Source organism: Acomys russatus, chromosome 3 (assembly GCF_903995435.1).
Source record: "Acomys russatus chromosome 3, mAcoRus1.1, whole genome shotgun sequence".
NCBI classification, from domain to species: Eukaryota; Metazoa; Chordata; class Mammalia; order Rodentia; family Muridae; genus Acomys; species Acomys russatus.
In genome coordinates, this window is record NC_067139.1 from 83,410,157 (window position 1) to 83,427,929 (window position 17,773).

The 17,773-nt window shown below is 53.3% G+C and overlaps 2 protein-coding genes across 2 annotated transcripts; both read left to right on the forward strand.

The window, feature by feature from the left end:
* The first annotated feature begins 825 nt into the window (after positions 1-825).
* On the forward strand, positions 826-6,991 carry Lrp10 (LDL receptor related protein 10). The gene is made up of 7 exons (XM_051143070.1): positions 826-1,269; positions 1,562-1,606; positions 2,368-2,503; positions 4,351-4,541; positions 4,658-5,675; positions 5,949-6,078; positions 6,159-6,991. The coding sequence occupies exons 1-7, from the start codon at positions 1,230-1,232 to the stop codon at positions 6,741-6,743; spliced, it is 2,145 nt and encodes a 714-aa protein (XP_050999027.1). The 5' UTR covers positions 826-1,229; the 3' UTR covers positions 6,744-6,991.
* A 6,404-nt stretch (positions 6,992-13,395) lies between these two features.
* Positions 13,396-17,075, forward strand: Rem2 (RRAD and GEM like GTPase 2). The gene is made up of 5 exons (XM_051143407.1): positions 13,396-13,583; positions 14,722-15,066; positions 15,274-15,347; positions 16,148-16,355; positions 16,666-17,075. Exons 1-5 carry the CDS (start codon positions 13,481-13,483, stop codon positions 16,959-16,961), a joined length of 1,026 nt encoding a protein of 341 aa, XP_050999364.1. The 5' UTR covers positions 13,396-13,480; the 3' UTR covers positions 16,962-17,075.
* The last annotated feature ends 698 nt before the right edge of the window (positions 17,076-17,773 follow it).

Here is a 17,773-nt window from a genome sequence, read left to right on the forward strand (position 1 = left end):
TGTGTGCGTGCTAAACGTACTTAGGTACAAGCCTGAAATGTTGAGGGGAGGGGGGAAAGCTCAATTTGTTATTCTTTGCGAATATTTCCCACCTGTGCCACAGGAAACTGGTAACCTTAAGCCCACAAAATTTAATGTCATCCTGTGACTAAAAATAATAGTTGCTATCAGATAGAGGCACTTCAGTTCCTATGTCTGCCAATGTGCTTGGGGGCTCAACCTACATTATCATTTTAAATGTTCACAAGTACCATCTAAGAGGGAGTTGCACTATCACGAACCTCGATTTTACAGGACTGCTGCAAGGCATGGTAACTTTTCCCGAGTTCACCGAGCCAGCAAGTGATGAAGCCATATTATGTATTTCCCATTTGTTGTGATCTTACTGCGTCTCAGCAGAGAAGCATGCAGCACAGCTGGGACAAAAGTACACAATCTAGGCCCCAGCCTACAGGAAGTGTCAGTTTCCAAAGCTGGGGCGGGGGCGGGAGAGATGAATAAACACTGTAGCCGATAATTATAATAGCGCCTGGTTATTGGTTCAGTAAAGGCTTACTTCCAGAAGCGCCACCGGATCTCAGGCGCCGGGTGAAGAAAAAGTACTGAAAATTCTAAGGGCCCAAAGACACTGAAAACAGTTACGGGGAAGAAAAGCTGACATCCTTTGACAAGACGCGTCCGAAAGATAACGCCCGCCACAGGCAAAAAGCTAACCAGAGCCGGAGTGCAAAAGTAACCCGGAAAGGGGCTGAGCGCGGGTGGGCGGGGCCGCGCTGTGACTGGCAGGGGTGGGGCCAGGCTGGCCGCGCCCCTCGTCGCCGGCTTGCTGGGCTTCGGCCGGGGTCCGCTGGGCACCGCGAGCTTTGCGAAGCCCCGGTCCCGCTCCCCGTGGGCCGCGGGGACCGAGCAGCGCGCCGGCTCCGGGACGGACAGTCAACAAAGTTTGGTCTGCGGAAGACGCAGCGTCGAGGCTAGCAGGTGCGACCGGGCCTGGCCCGGGCACTCGCGGCCTTGCGGGCGAGCACAGCCGGACACCGGTGAGGAGCGATCAACTCTGAAGTTGGCAAGAGGCGTCACCCCTTTTCCGCTCCGCCGCGCGTCCAGTCCTGGCACCCCGAGCCTGGGTCGCTCTGGGGCTATGCAGCCCCCGCCCGGCGACCCCGCGGAGCTCCCTGCCAGGTAGACGAGCGGCGCCCCGGGACCCTGCTGGCACCTCTGTTGGACCCAGGATGCTTCCGGCCCTCTCCCTCCTCCTCCTCCTCCTCCTCGGTAAGAGTCCCCACCCTGTTGTCACTGCCCGCCGTCCCGCGCCCTCCAGAGCGACCCCGGCTCCCTGCGATCGTCGCCCCGTCGAGCCTCGTCTTCTCTCGAGCTGTTCCACATCGCCCCTCCCACCCACAGCCAAGGAAGGCGACCTTTCGGCGAGGTCGTGCATCTCCTTCCGGCTCCTCTACCCCTTCCTATAAACTGCCCGGAAGTCTCAGATGGGCCTCTCCCTGGAGTTGCCCAGGTGAAGTAAACTTGTGACTCATTCTGTTGCCCTTTCTCGATCCCCCTCTAGGAGGTGCTCTGGCCCGTCCAGACCGGATCACTTTCCCAAATTCTGGTGAGTGGAGGGAATTCCTAGGGTTCTGGGGATGAAGGTGCGTGCTCGGTCCTTGATCCTGGATCACCCATTTTTTAAAAAAAGATTTATTTATTATTTATACAGTGTTCTGCCTGCATGTATGCCTGCAGGCCAGAGGAAGGCATCAGATCTCAGTGTAGATGGTTGTGAGCCACCATGTGGGTGCTGCGAATTGAACTCAGGACCTTTGGAAGAGCAGCCAGTGCCCTTAATCTCTGAGCCATCTCTCCAGCCCCCAATCACCCATTATTTTACAGGAGGGAAAATTGAGACCCAATACCTGGTAGTTGTTAGGAACCATCTCGTTTTTTTCCGTGTACCATCCGTGTTTTGTTCCCCTAGCTAGAGTAAGGTCTTCCTGAGAGTAGAAACAGTATTTCTTCTGCCTTCAGGCCCTGTGGCTGGCACAAAGCCTACCTTAACATTACTTTTGGTGGTAATATTTAAGACAGAGTATGAAGAATATGGAAAAGAGATGGGAGTGGCTGACTCCTATAATCCCAGCACTTGAGAGGCAGAGGCAGGAGAATCAATTCAAGGCCAACGTCACCTACCTAGTGACTTTTGAGGATAGCCTAAGAGGTTTTGTCTTTAAAAGACAAGGAAGAGGAAGGGAGGAAACCAGTGGGCTTTAACTGGCGGGCAGGGATTTCTGCACCTTCTTGAGGTACCCTGAGATCTCAAGGTGGGGGTGCAGAATGGTGAAAGGCTCTACCAGCGTCCCCACCTTCTCCCGCCAGCTTGTGAGGCACCTCCAGCAGTGCTCTTGGAAGTACAGGGCACTTTACAGAGGCCTCTGAGCCGGGACAGCCGCAGCTCCCCTGCCAACTGCACCTGGCTTATTCTGGGCACCAAGGAACAGACAGTAACTGTCAGGTGAGAAACAAGGCAAGTCCCCATTTCTCTCTACTGCCTCTTCCCTCCCCCTCTACATCACTTTTCTGTGGTATTTCTATCCTTGTCAGCAGAAGAATAGAATTTGGTTTTGGCTGGGTGACTGAGATGGACTGTGAGGATGCTTAGCTTGGGCACCGACTGCCTTTAAAGAACTCTGGAAACTCAGGTAGACTTGTGATGAGCCCTTTAATCTGTAGCATGGCCTCCTTGTCGATAAGATAGCCCCTTCCTCGCGGGCTGGCACTGTATTACCAGCTCATTGAGTAGGGTGTGCGGAAGTCCTGGCAAATCCCTAGCCAAACAAACCTTCTGCGGGTCGGGTTGGCCTCTCCTCGTTGCCTGCTCCACCCTTGCTCTCCCCTCAACCCTCTCCCCTCCTCTTCCTTTCCCTTCCCTTCTCTCTTTCTCTTCTCCCCTCCCCTCGGCTCTCCTCTCCTTCCTTTGTTTGGTTTTTAATTTACTATGTATACTGTGTTCGCCAGAAGAGGACACCAGATCTCACTATAGATGGTTGTGAGCGATCATGTGGTTGCTGGGACTTGAACTCAGGACCTCTGGAAGAGCAGCCAGTGTGCTCTTAACCTCTGAGCCATCTCTCCAGCACCCCTGTTGTTTTGGAGACAGAATTTCCCTGTGTAGCCCAGGCTGGCCTTAAGCTTCTGCTCTACCTCATCCTCCCAGGGTTTGAGTTTTCTTGGGGAGTCATGATGCCCAATATTGATTTTTTTCTTTCTTTCTTTCTTTTTTTTGGGGGGGGGTATATTTTTGTTTGTTTACTTTGCTTTCAGTTCTTGGATACAACCCAAGGCTTGACACATCCTAGGCAAGAGGCCTCTGCCTTTAAGCAGTAATCCCAACCCCTGACCCCAAATCTGCTAGTAGTCTAAGTCTCCTCACTAGGGCGCATGTCCACTGGCAGTTTGCCTTACACACTTCTCTTGATAAGAATTTGCCTAAGTTGGGCTGGAGAGATAGCTCAAAGGGTTAAGAGCACCGGCTGCTCTTCTGAAGGTCCTGAGTTCAATTTCCCAGCAACCACATGGTGGCTTACAACCACCTATAATGAGATTTGGTGCCTTCTTGTGGTGGGCAGGCGCACGTGTGGGCGGAATACTGTATAAATAATAAATAAATCTTTAAAAAAAAAAAAAAAAAAAGAATTTACCTAAGCTAGGCAGTGGTGGCACATGACTGTAATCTCCACACCAGGAGGCAGAGGCAGGCGGATCTCTGTGAGTTTGAGGTCAGCCTGATCTACAGTGTAAGTTCTAGAACAGTCAGGGCTACACCCAGAAACCCTGCCTGGGGGGGGGGAGAACTAAACTAAACAAATAAACAAAAAACCCGGAAGCAAAGCGTTTGTCCAGGAAGGCGTATAAAAGAGAGAAGAATAAAAAAGATGCTGTTGTGACCCAGGGGGACAGCCGTGGAGATGTCAGATTTTACCTCGTAGGCTGTGGGGTTGACCTGTTGTGGTTAGTTGAACTGTCGTACATTTTGTCAGCTAACTGCTGGGCACTGTACTTGGGTGATGGTATTGCAACCACATGAAAGTAATAAACCTGGCTTCACCTTAGTCCCTGAGCGCAAGTCAGGCCTCTCAGAGAGCTCCAGGAAGGGTCTTGTGGTCTGATGTTGCCTCTGTGGGAACTTTCTCTGTTGGTTGTATTTACTGCCACAGGACAGGCTGAGTTTTCATTTGCCTCTTTGAATCATGGGTAAGGAAGTGTTTGTGCTTCCTGGGCTACCAGGGGCCTGCCGCCAAGAGGGGAAGCAGCGAGCAAAACTCCAGAGCATCTCATGACTTGCTCTTCTGTGCCTTGTAGGTTCCAGAAGCTGCACCTGGCCTGTGGCTCAGAGCACTTAATCCTGCACTCCCCTCTCCAGCCACCAATCTCCCTGTGTGAGGCTCCTGCCAGCCCTTTGCAGTTGCCAGGGGGCAATGTCACCATCACATACAGCTATGCTGGGGCCAGAGCACCCATGGGGCAGGGCTTTTTGCTGTCTTATAGTCAAGGTAAGCTAAAGAAGGAGTTGCCCTGGGGCCATCAGAGTAGACGTGGGAGTTCTGGGGTAGAGACAAGGATCCTGGGAGTTCTGGGCGCTTCCCAAGTCTCTACGATGCCTCTGCAGATTGGCTACTGTGCCTGCAGGAAGAGTTCCAGTGCCTGAACCACCGCTGCGTGCCAGCTGCTCAGCGCTGTGATGGGATCGATGCCTGTGGGGATGGCTCTGACGAGGCAGGTTGTGGCTCAGACCCGTTCCCTAACCTGAACCCAGCCCCTGCGCCAACTCTGCCCTGCAATCTCACCTTGGAGGACTTCTATGGCGTCTTCTCTTCGCCTGGATATTCACACCTGCCCTCAGCCTCCCACCCGCAGTCCTGCCTGTGGCTGCTGGACCCCCATGACGGCCGGAGGCTGGCAGTGCGCTTCACAGCCCTGGACTTGGGTTATGGAGACGCAGTGCGGGTGTACGATGGCGCTGGGCCCCCTGAGACTCCTCGACTGCTACGCAGTCTCACGCACTTCAGCAATGGCAAGGCTGTCACTGTGGAGACTCTGTCAGGTCAGGCTGTTGTGTCCTATCACACAGTTGCCTGGAGCAGTGGCCGGGGCTTTAATGCTACCTACCATGTTCGGGGATACTGTTTGCCTTGGGACAGACCCTGTGGCTTGGGCTCCGGCCTAGGGGCCGGTGAAAACCTAGGTGAGCGCTGCTATAGCGAGGCACAGCGCTGCGATGGCTCGTGGGACTGTGCCGACGGCACGGATGAAGAGGGCTGCCCTGGCTGCCCACCTGGGCACTACCCCTGTGGAGCTGTTGGCACCCCCGGGGCCACAGCCTGCTACCTGCCTGCCGACCGCTGCAACTACCAAACATTCTGTGCTGACGGAGCAGATGAGAGGCGCTGCCGGCATTGCCAGCCCGGCAACTTCCGATGCCGGGACGAGAAGTGCGTGTATGAGACATGGGTGTGTGACGGACAGCCGGACTGTACTGACGGCAGTGACGAGTGGAACTGCTCCTATGCCCTGCCCCGGAAAGTCATCACAGCAGCAGTCATTGGCAGCCTGGTGTGCGGCCTGTTGCTGGTCATCGCTCTGGGCTGCACCTGCAAACTGTATGCCATTCGCACCCAGGAGTACAGGTCAGTTGGGGTTGGGGGGTGCTGAGGGTGAGGTGGAGGTGGGGCCTGTGCAGTTTCTGGAGACTGAGCAGGGCCACCTCGAAGAGTGGTTCCTGTGATCAGCTCATGGGAGCAGTGTCTAGGAAGGAAGGGACATGACTTGGAGCCATGGCATGGGACATGGCATAGCTCTATCTGCCCTGGCCTGGGTATGGAGGGTGGAGACCTTCCAGGCTGCAGCACGTGGCCCTCCCTGGGAGTGACTCGTGACTGAGTGGCCCTCTTTCCTTTTAGCATCTTTGCCCCCCTGTCGCGGATGGAGGCTGAGATTGTGCAGCAGCAGGCACCCCCTTCCTACGGGCAGCTTATTGCCCAGGGTGCCATCCCGCCCGTGGAAGACTTCCCCACAGAGAACCCTAATGACGTAAGTCACTCCTCCCACTCGGGACCTCGTGGCACCAGCCTTGTTCCCCTGACTCTGATGTCTGTGCCCTCCCCTTGCAGAACTCCGTGCTGGGGAACCTACGTTCTCTGCTCCAGATCTTACGCCAAGATATGACCCCAGGAGGCCCTTCAGGGGGCCGCCGTCGCCAGCGGGGACGCTCAGTTCGTCGTCTGGTCCGCCGTCTCCGCCGTTGGGGCCTGCTTCCTCGAACCAGTACCCCAGCTCGGGCCCCTGAGACCAGAACCCAGGTCACACCTTCTGCTCCCTCTGAGGCCCTGGATGACAGCACAGGCCAAGCTTGTGAGGGTGGGGCTGTAGGGGGGCAGGATGGGGAACAGGCTCCTCCGTTACCCAGCAAAGCCCCCATCCCAACCCCAAGTACACTTCCAGCCCTTGGTACTGTTGCCGAGCCTCCAGGGCCACTGCCCTCAGTGCCTATAGAACCATCACTGTTGTCCGGAGTTGTACACGCCCTACGAGGCCGCCTCCTACCCAGCCTGTGGCCCCCAGGACCCACTTGGACCCCAGCTGGGCCTCACACAGCAGTCTTGGCCCCAGAGGATGAGGACGATGTATTGTTAATGCCGCTGGCTGAGCCAGAGGTCTGGGTGGTTGAGGCAGAGGACGAACCACTGCTTGCCTAAGGGAACCTGGCTTCCTTAGGGCTCTGGACACAATGGTATGATCCTTTGGCATTGGTTCTGCTTCCCCATTGATCTATGTAGGGCAGAAAGTTAGGTGTCTTTCAGGCAGGCCAGAGAGCTCACTGAGAGCACCTTCTGTGTATGAGACTCCACCACTGCCCTCTGCCCATCCTGCTGTGTTAAGAAAGGTTCCAAATGGATCACAGTTGAATGCTCCATCCTTCCCAACTCCCTGCCCAAAAGTGGCCCTAAGACTGTGCTTGCCTGGAGAGCTTGTAGCTCCCAAGGGGAGGATTTGGCAAGGTGATGGTTTTGCCAGCCTCCATCCCTAGTCCTCTGAGAGAAGACAAGTGCGTTTGTCCCTTAGCCACTTTGTTGTCCAGGAAATCAAGGGGGAAATAAAATAATCATAAATTTCAGCCGTTGGCAAATTAGCCGTGTCCCTGTACCCCACCTCTGCCTCTGCCCCTCCTCTGGAGGCTGTGTGACTCAGCCTGCTGCTTTTGCCCTCTTCCTGTGAACTTTTCAACTGCCTGCTACTTAGAAGGCAGGGCCATGCAGGGAACCCTGAGGAGTCACCATCTCCAGCCTCACTCGTCGGGGCCCAGCCCTGCACTGGGCCGACATCAGGCTCAGCCTCGAGCCTGAACTCACAGGCCAGACATCGGAGCCAGCTGGGCCCTGAAGTCAAGAAAGGTTCCGGTTATGGACCACTCTCAGAGCACAGGTCACGGCAGCAGTCTGTTCGCAGATAAAACCCATGCAAGCTAGGTGAGGTCTCCAGCTAGGCTTTTCAAAGCAGGTAAGGAGCAGAAGGAAAATGAGGTTAAGGTTATAAAACTGCTGGCCAGACTGACCAGACCCAAGGGGTCTTCCAACCCTATGCTGTCAGCAGTAAGCCGAATCCTAGACAAGACAAGCAGTCTGAACACGGAAGCCAGGGTTTCAGAGCAAAGTCAGCACTCGCTACAAGTCCCCAGGGAGCTGGCTGTCCCAGGCTCTCCCCTCTTAGGACCCTCAAATGGCTTGGATCACAATAACCCTGAGCTTTGATCTCACCCTCACCAGAGATTGCTGCTGCCAGGCTGGCTGTCTTACACTTTTCCCTTTGGACTGTCCTTCCCACAAAAATAGTCCTTGGACCCTTCAAATAAAAGTGGTTCAGCTTTCAGAGAGAGTTGCAGGACAGCCAGGGCGACACAGGGAAACCCTGTGACCAACAGACTGATCTACAGACAGACCGACCAATCCTGTGGACTGATACCTTAATCCCTCCACCTCCTCCTCCAGGCCTTTCCCTTCCTGGGGTGTTTGCAACATGGACAGAGGTTAAAGTGAGAGCGCTCCTATTTACAGTGCATTGGCGTGTTGGCTGGAACACTTGGAAACGCGTTCACTAGAGAGGCCTGTGCTTGTAGATGACTGTAGAAGTTCTGTGTGTGCTGATGCAAGCTGGAACTTCCCTTTGGCCAGCCACAGTGGAACCCCAGGGTTGGTGGGAAGGGAAACTGACCTTGCACAGACAATATAGGGAAACAGATTCAATTGCTAAGGTTTCCTTTTTTAAAAAAAAAAAAAAAAAAAAGACTATCGCAGGCCACCATGTTCTGGAAGTACAGGCATGTAACACTATACCAGGTTTATATGGCGCTGGGATTGAAGCCAATGCTTCGTTCTTGCTAACTCTGATAAATGGTTAATCTGGACTGTCAAGTTGACTGGTCCCTCTAGGGAACCCTAACTAGGTATACACTCTACCAACAGCTCAGATTTACTTTGACCAGGGCCCAGGGCAGAGGCGGGTAGGGGTGGGGGTGGGCAGTGTTACTGCCACTGTAGCAAACAACAGAGACAACCAACTTAGAAAAAGAAGGAAGAGGTAGGAGTGTGGACCATACAATCTTAGCACATACAAGGGAGGCTGAGGCAAGAGTGTCATGAGTTTAATACTGGCCTAAGGTGCAGAGCAAGCCCTTGTCTCACACAGTTAGTTTGGTCACAGTTCTGGAGATTCTGCCCTGTAATGCTGCTTGATGCAGGGAGCATCAATCAGGTCACAGCAGAAACTCAAGACATAGTAGAATCATTCATGAATGTGACCTGTAGGGGGGCGAGGAAGAGGCCAGGGTGTCACATCCCCCTAGGCTGTGCTAGTAATGAAACACCATGTAGACCAAAGTGGAGAGGAAAAAGGTTATTTTGGCTTACATGTCTGTCTGTTGCTGTCCACCACTGGAGGAAGTCAGGCCAGGAACTTAAGACAGAAACTTGGGAACAGGAGTTGATGCAGGCTCCATGGAGGGGTGCTGCTTACTGGCTTGTTCATCGTGGCTTGCTCAGCCTACTTTTTTTTTTTTTAATTCAAGATTTATTTATTAAGTATACAATGTTCTGACTACATGTACACCTGCAGGCCAGAAGAAGGCACCAGATCTCATTATAGAGAGATTATAGACAGTTATGAGCCACCATGGGGTTGCTGAGAATTGAACTCAGGACCTTTGGAAAAGCAGCCAGTGCCCTTAACCTCTGAGCCATCTCTCCAGCCCTCAGCCTGTTTTCTTATAGAGCCCAGGACCATCAGCCCAGGGATGGCCCCACCCACAATGGGATGGACCCTTCCCTATCAATCTCTAATTAAGAAAATGCCCTACAGTTGGACTCTCCCACCTCCACCCCAGATCTAAGGCCTGAACTGAGGGCCTTGGACTTGCTAGGCAAGTGCTCTACCACTGAACTAAATCCCCACGTGTGCCACCACGACCGGCTTTCATATGTCCATTTAAATGCTGTGGAGCCCAGTCTCAGGACCCCACAAAGGTCCTTAGAAGGGAGTGAGGAGAGGGATTGGCATGGGTATACAGCAGCAGACACATCTAGCCCCCTCTTGGTGTGACAGTGGGGAGGGCTGTTCAAAGTGAAACCCTCACTGCTCCTGTAGTCTAAGGCTGGTATGGGGAGGTGGAGGTGCCAATGGGCAGCTTGCCAAGGAGTGCAGCTTTTAACTCACTCTTACATAATAGCAAATAAATGAATCCAAGCACCCAAGTGAGTTTTGCAGGTATGTAAAGCTTGCATTGCAGGGTGTTTTCTGAGCGTTTTTTGTTTGTTTGTTTGTTTGGGTTTTGTGTTTGTTTTGTTGTTTGTTTGTTTTCTGAGGCAGGGTTTCTCTGTGTTAGCCTTGGCTGTCCTAGATTTGCTCTGTAGACCAGGCTGGCCTCAAACTCACAAAGATCCACCTGCCTCTGCCTCCCGAGCACCACCACCACGCCCAGCTGGTTTTGGGTTTTGGGAGGGTTTGTTTTTTGTTCGTTTGTTTTTTGAGACAGGGTTTCTCTGTGTACCCTTGGCTATCCTGAACTTACTTTGTAAACCAACCTGGCCTGGAACTCACAGAGATCTGCCTACCTCTACCTCCCAAATGCTGGGATTAAAGGCGTGCGCCACCACACCCCACCTGAGTTTAGTTGTGAGACAGGGTTTCTCAACTCCATAATCTTCCATAGTTCTCCATCCCTGGGTCACGACCCTCTCACAGGGGTCGCCTACGACCATCGGAAAACACAGACATTTACATTACGACTCATAACAGCAGCAAAATTACAGTTATGAAGTGGCAACAGAAATAAGTTTATGGCCGGGCGTGGTGGCGCACGCCTTTAATCCCAGCACTCGGGAGGCAGAGGCAGGTGGATCGATGTGAGTTCAAGGCCAGGCTGGTCTATCTACAAAGCAAGTCCAGGACAGCCAAAGCTACACAGAGAAACCCTGTCTCATAAAACTAACTAAATTAATTAATTAATGTTAAATTTATGTTCCTCACCACAACATGAGGAACTGTATTAAAGGGTCGCAGCATTACGAAGGTTGAGAACCACTGGCCTAGACAGATTGCAGATGTGCCACCATGCCCAATAACAATTTAAACTTCAAAAATAGAGCTGGAGAAATATCACAGTGGTATCAGATGTATGGTGGCCTGGATTTTATCCCAAGAACTTCAAAAAATTAAATAAAACTATAAAAGATAAACAGGGCTGGTGAGCTGGCTTACTGGGTAAAGGCACTTGCTACCAGGCCTGCAACCTGAGTTCAGTACACCTGCAGCCCACATGGTAGAAAGAGAGAGCGAGAGAGCAGCTTCCAAATCGTCCTCTGATCTCTTCATGAGTGCAGCTACATACATGTGTCCATACACATAGACAAAAACGCAAAACTCCAGACATGGTGGTACATGTCTAACCCCAGCACTCAGTAGGCTGAGGCAAAAAAATCACCATGAGGTCAAGGACAGCTTTGGGGACAAAGTTCCAGAATCGCTGAGGTAAGTGCCGAGCGTGGTGGTGCACGCCTTTAACCCCAGCACTTGGGAGGCAGAGGCAGGTGGATCACTGTGAGTTCAAGGCCAGCCTGGTCTATAAAGTGAGTCCAGGACAGCCAAGGCCTCAAAGAAAAACCCTGTCTCAAAAACAAAAACAAACGAAAGACTTAGTCTCAAATACTCTCTCTCTCTCTCTCTCTCTCTCTCTCTCTCTCTCTCTCTCTCTCTCTCTCACGGTTTGAGGGTGTGCAGAGGGGGATGTTGGAGCACTAGCTCAGAGGTTAAGAGTTGCAGAGGACCTAAGTGTGCACTTAGGTCACAACAGCTACAGCTCCACGAGATTTAAAACTTCACCTCTGCAGGTACCTACATATACACGGCATACACACATGTACATATATACAAGAAAATCTGAAATACAAGATTTTCCAAAGGTCACCTAGCAGTGGTGGTGCATGCTTTAATCTCAGCACTCAGGAGGCATTGGCAGGCAGATTTCTGAGTTCGAGGACAGCTTGGTCTACAGAGCAAGTTCCAGGACAGCACAGCCAGAGCTGCACAAAGAAACCATCTTTACTCCCAGCACTCAGGAAGCAGAGGCAGGCGGATCTCTGTGAGTTCAAGGCCAGTATGGTCTACAATGTGAGTCCAGGACAGCCAAGGCTAAACAAAGAAACCCTGCCTTAAAAAAATAAATATAAAATAAAAATAAAAAGAAAGAAAAGAAAAGAAAAGAAATTTCCCAAAAGGCTAAGGAGCACTCATAGAAACCCATGGCTGCCAAGGTAACTGCTTCTATGGCAGAATACACATTGTATATGAAACTTGCGAATAAAATCAATGTCACAATAGCTTCGGTTGTCACAGTGACACGCCTAAATCGAGGGATTGCCTCTGTCAGATTGGTCTATGGCCATGTCTATATGGCCTTTTTCCTGATTGCTAGCTGGTGTGGGTCCTAGCCCACTGTAGGCAGTGCTACCCCAGGCAGGGGCCCTGAACCACATGGGAAAAGTAGCTGAGCAGTCTAGTAGACAGCTTTCCCCACGATTTCTGGCCAAGCGCCTGTCTCTTGTTTCTGCCTTGGCGTCCCCTGAGGATGCACTGTACCCAGTTAGCCGAGTAGACCCTTTCTGCTTCCCATGGCTGCCTTTGGGTGTGATCACAGCCACGGAGCAGCAAACAAAGCGGTAAGCTGTGATTGGAGCCAGAGGCTCTGCGGAGTTACGTCCCTGAGTATGTTAGCTCCCTCAGAGCCTGTCCAGGGGCTGGTCCCCAGATAAGTGACACTACACATATTCCCAGGATTTCGTCTAGTTTCTTCACTGGAAAAGTCCACTGAGGATGGCAAAATGTATCACCAATAAAAGAAGGTTGCGGACATTTAAGAGAAGGCAAGCAGCTTTGTGTAGAAATGGGTGGCTGTCTCGGCACTGGGAAGATAAAGGTGGGAATCCTGGTGACACGTGAGCGTGAGTGCTTTGGAGACAGGCCACCCACCAGACCCTCTAAACCTTTGTCATGAAAAGGAAGAGGGGTAACCCAGGCGAGTACGAGGCAAAAAAAAAAAAAAGGGGGGGGGTGAAGCAGAGAGGCAGCCGGGTGCTTAGGGTCTGTAGAAGGATGCTGTCGTGAATGAGAACCTGAGGGGGGGAGGAGGAGCTGGGCAGACAAGAACAGTCAGGAGTTGCCTGTTCTGGCTTCCCATAGATTAACACCGGCTGCGCAGACCTAGCAGAGAGAGGCCGCGGCGAAGGCAAAATGAAGCTGCGCAGAGAGCTCCCATCTGCCTGCTGTCTGCGACTTTTGTAACTCTCACTCTAGAAAAGCCAGAGTCAGGAGGGTAGACAGTAGGGTGGCCGTTCCCCAGCTTTGACGTCCCTTGATCCATTTCTTTCTGTCTTTCCAGTTAGCCTTTTGTCAGTCCGGCACCGTCTTTTTAGCTACTGAGCACTCACTCACCCAGAGCCGGACAGTGGGGTCGGGGCTGGGAACAAGTCCTGGACCCTGGAGCCAAAGTCCTCTGGCCTCCTGGGGCCCCTGCCTCCTGCCACCCTCAACTCCTTTATCCACAGCCCCCTTCCTCCACACTGCCCTCTGAAACCGTCTCTTCTGCCCTTCTGACTGCTCTGTTGTCCCCTAGACCAAGCAGTGCCCGTGCCGTGCCGTGAGTATGCTCCCGGAGGGAAGTGACACAAAGAAAAAGGAGGGGGACAGGAGGAGGGAATCCCGCTTACATCACTGCTCATTAGCATATGTGACCTCATCAGGAGGCGGGACAATTTCCCCAGGTGTCTGGGGGGGGGGGGGAGGAGCGGGTTGGGGGGGGACAGTATTTAAAGGGAAAAGCTGACAGTGCGGCTGAGTAAGGGACTGGTGCTGTGAGCTGCCGGGCTGCACTCGCACATGCACGCCGATGCACACGGACCCTGATACCATCATGGACACGGACACAGAAACTACAGCACTTTGTTCTTCTAGCAGCCTCCAGGCCTCCCCGCCAGGGACACCCACACCAGGTGAGGACTAAGCGGAGTAGGATGTGGCCGAAGCCGTGGGGAGGGGGGGGCGGCGGGGGGTGGAAACGGAAGCTTTGATGGGAAGGTCTGTGTCAGGGTTCCTTGAGAAGGGAAGAACAAACGCAGCCAAGGAGACCCCTGCACTTTTGAGGTCTAGACAGCCAAAGGGTAGGAGGGGGAGCTGCCCAGGTGCCCCTCCCCCCAGGGCGCCCAGGGCTTCGCTAGAGAAACTGGCACTTGGCTTCCAGGTTAACCTCAGCCCTGATAGGCAGGGATTTGCCAGGAGGGGAGCGGAAGGAAAAGGAGCAGCCCGCAAAGCTAGGAATCACCAGCTAAGGGGGCTTCCCCGGGGACCTGTTGTAAGAGCTTCTTCTAGCTCCATCTTTGGCTGCCTGCCAAATATCGATCCCGTGCTATTTATAGCCTTGCTCCATTCCCCTTTGTTGTGTCTGTTGTTGTTCCTCTAGTTACCCCAACCCTTGAATTGTCATCCTCCTCACATGTACAGTCTCTCCACCTCTACCTCCCCTTGGGCACAGTATGCTCTCCCATTCACCGGGACAGGCAAGAATCCAGGCGGATTCTCTCTCACACACAAACAACACACCTCACCAGCGGAGATGCTCACCTTCACCACACTCCCCTCCTCCAGCCTCCCTTCCCATCCACCCTGCCTTCCCCCTGCCCCGCCGCTCCCCCCAGACCTAGGAATAAGGCAAAGGTTGATTTGGGAACTGAGGTGGAGCAAGCAATAGGAGGCACGGCCCATTCGTGGAAAGACAGCTTCGCAACCCACGAAGCCAGACACCTAGTGTAGGGGTGTGCCTACGTCGCTGTCAGTGGTGTAAGGCGCAAGTGGTGTGTAACCCTGGGCACAAGTGCCTTCCTCACATGGCACAAGTTTTGAACAGGTTGTGGCTACAATGGACGTGGAAAACCCACCCATTCTGCCAGGTCCTTGGAAGTTCATCACTTCGGGTTTTGGGGGGAATTTTAGCGCGTGAGGCTAGACTAGTGAATTTCTACTCTTTGGGGGCCATGGTCTGTAGCTGGGTATAGCTGGACCTCTGAAGAAGCAGGCTGAATTAGCCCCTCAGCGGATGTCTAGATACACCTCACTCGTGGCTTCCTCTTTTAGAAGCAGAAACTACATCTCTGAAGCAGAAACCAGAGAAACTGCTGGCAGAGTTGGACCGGAGCGGGCCACCTCCTGTCCCTGGGGTCCCCAGACGAAGAGGAAGTATGCCTGTGCCCTACAAACACCAGCTGCGGCGGGCCCAAGCTGTAGATGAACTTGACTGGCCGCCTCAGGCCTCGTCCTCTGGCTCCTCGGACTCCTTGGGCTCAGGAGATGCAGCCCTTGCCCAAAAAGATGGTGTTTTTAAGGTCATGCTCGTGGGAGAGAGTGGCGTGGGCAAGAGTGCACTAGCAGGCGCCTTCGGAGGCCTCGAGGGAGACAGTGCTCATGAGATGGAGAGCTCAGGTATCGGGGGGCACCCTGAAGGGCTCTAGTCAGGGATGAGAGTGTTCAGGTGTGAATAGTCCCAAAACACATTTCTCCAGTGCTTTCTATGGCTGTCTCGCTGGAGGAGATTCCCTGATGTTGGGAGCTACCTATAAGGTGTCCCTAGATGCCAGGTCTTACAAGTGTTGGGGAATCTCATCTGTTTTATTCCCTCTTCCCCAACAGAGGACACCTATGAGAGACGAATCATGGTGGACAAAGAAGAAGTGACATTAATCGTTTATGACATCTGGGAACAGGTGAGGACTGAGCTGCGACAGTGAGCAGGTGAAGCGCCAGGGACTAGGGAACGGGCAGCCTGGCTGCAGCTGCCGGTATTGCGGGTCCTGCCTCCAACAGCAGCTGGACCGTGGCTTTGCACTGCCGCATCTCAGGGGGCAAAGGCCCACCTTGGTATGCCCATCCTAGCTCCTGGTTGTGATGCTCACCGTTTTTCTAGGACCTTTGGGCTCAGACAAACGTTAGACTCTGAATTTGGCAAACCCTTCGGCTGCAAGTCAGGTTGAACGTATGTACATAGTTCAGCCTGACGTCTGATATGACAGGACAAAATAGAGGGGGAGAAAGAGAAGAAGCTAAATGCTGTTACTTCTTTTCCTACTTAGCTCTTTGCGTTGGGGGACAGGGTCTCACACTGGAACTCACACCCCTCCTCTTGCCTTGGCCTGCTGGGTGGGGCTAACAAAGATGCTGGCCTTTGCGCATAGTAGGCAAGCACCCTATCAGCTGTGCTACATCCCCAGCCCTTCCATAGTCACGAATAACTTCCTTCAAAATCAAGAGCTCAAGTCTAAAAGCATAGATGGTTAACCTACCCTGAGAGCCTATTTCCCCAAGGCTCCCACGTGGGACTCCCATCACTAACTTCGCTGTCCTCCACAAGGCCCCAGGGTGTGGGAAAAATCTGCCGTTAACTAGCTCCTAGGCCTAAGCAAGCGGTCTGTCTCACACAGTTGGATTCCTGGTGGCTGGGACACAGGTTCCGGGCAGTCTCTCCGCCTCCAGCCCTAGCATTTTATGGTTCTCTGCTCATCTGCAGGGGGATGCAGGTGGGTGGCTGCAGGACCACTGCCTTCAGACCGGGGATGCCTTTCTCATCGTCTTCTCAGTCACCGATCGACGAAGCTTCTCCAAGGTGCCAGAAACCCTTCTTCGGCTCCGGGCTGGGAGGCCCCACCATGACTTACCTGTCATCCTTGTTGGAAATAAGAGTGATCTGGCCCGCTCCCGAGAGGTGTCGCTGGAAGGTGTGTATCCTGAACCCATTCTGTACTTTCCAGGCCATTCTTCTCCGGGAGGAATTTTACCCACACTGGTGCAAGAACTCTTGAATTTGATCCCTGGGTCAGGTCCACTGTCCAGCTTCTGGGGTCCTTCACTAGCCTTCCTGGGCACCTTGCCCTCCCTTTTGCACCTCCGCCATAGGATCCCAGCCCCCTTGTGAGTTGGGATTCGGTGGCCCCACTCCATCTCTCACCCCACCTATAAATATAAAAGGCCCACCCTAGCCATGGGCAAAGCTGCCCAGCTGGCGCCTGAGCTGCTTCCTTCCTGCAGAGGGTCGCCACCTGGCCGGGACGCTGAGCTGCAAGCACATTGAGACTTCTGCCGCGCTGCACCATAACACTCGGGAGCTCTTCGAGGGTGCTGTGCGACAGATCAGGCTGCGGCGGGGCCGAGGTCATGCCGGGGGCCGGCGACCTGAGCCTGGCAGCCCCGACGGCCCCGCGCCGCCCACGCGCCGCGAGAGCCTCACCAAGAAGGCTAAGCGCTTCCTCGCCAACCTGGTGCCGCGCAACGCCAAGTTCTTCAAGCAACGCTCCAGGTCGTGTCACGACCTCTCCGTGCTCTGAGCCACGGTCGCCATGGTCACTGCAGTCGCCATGGTCACCATGCCCTCCGCTCGCCCCCTCACCCCACTCCTGTCCGTCTAGGAAACCAAAAATACCCAGGATGCCCTGGGGTGAGCCGGGGGCGGGGCCGGGTAGGTCCACCACCACCACATGCCTGGTCTGAACAGCCGACCACTCACAACGCCTCAAGACCTGCAAGTCAGGGAAGAAATCCGTGCTGCAAGGTATTTTTATTATTATTACTACTATTACTAACTCGCAAGAAGCCACCTCTCCGAGACTCCAAAAGCTAGAACTGGAAAACTGCTTTGTAGCCTCCTGTATGGAATTGACCTCTTGATGCTCTGAACATGCCTTACCTTTAAGCAAGTTTTAAAGGTAAAAACCCAGAGATGACAGTTGCAGAGAGAACTGAAATGTGCTCTTACCCTCTGCCCTGGGCCACTTTGCCCTTAAGGACTTCTTAAAGGAAAGGGCCTGGAAGTTATTCTTGATATCAGACTCTGATTCACCGTTCTGCTATGGCACGTCCCCTTTAAGGTTATTGAAGTGAAGATGTGGGCAGACTCTCTGCATTTAGATGTCCTAAGGTAGCGCTGAGTGCTGGCATCCTCTTTGTCCAGGGCCTAGGAGGCACCAGCAAGGGGCCAACCTTTCCCTTTCCAATAAAAAAATTTTTTTCTATTGCACTGTGTTTATGTTGGCTTTGTGTTCTGAAGAGTTCCCAGAGAAGATGTGAGGGGAAGCTTGTTAGGTGCAGACACTGAGAAGCAAGGGCTGGACATCTTTAGGTACGGCCTGGAGCTGGCTTG

Excerpts from the sequence above, each read along its gene's own strand:
- Lrp10 (XM_051143070.1), top strand. The coding sequence starts at position 1,230 with ATGCTTCCGGCCCTCTCCCTCCTCCTCCTCCTCCTCCTCG. Across the intron at positions 1,270-1,561 it reads CCTCCTCCTCCTCCTCCTCG|GAGGTGCTCTGGCCCGTCCA; the intron begins GTAAGAGTCCCC and ends ATCCCCCTCTAG. Across the intron at positions 2,504-4,350 it reads GAACAGACAGTAACTGTCAG|GTTCCAGAAGCTGCACCTGG; the intron begins GTGAGAAACAAG and ends TGTGCCTTGTAG.
- Rem2 (XM_051143407.1), top strand. The coding sequence starts at position 13,481 with ATGCACACGGACCCTGATACCATCATGGACACGGACACAGAAACTACA. Across the intron at positions 15,348-16,147 it reads TTTATGACATCTGGGAACAG|GGGGATGCAGGTGGGTGGCT; the intron begins GTGAGGACTGAG and ends GCTCATCTGCAG. Across the intron at positions 16,356-16,665 it reads CCGAGAGGTGTCGCTGGAAG|AGGGTCGCCACCTGGCCGGG; the intron begins GTGTGTATCCTG and ends TCCTTCCTGCAG.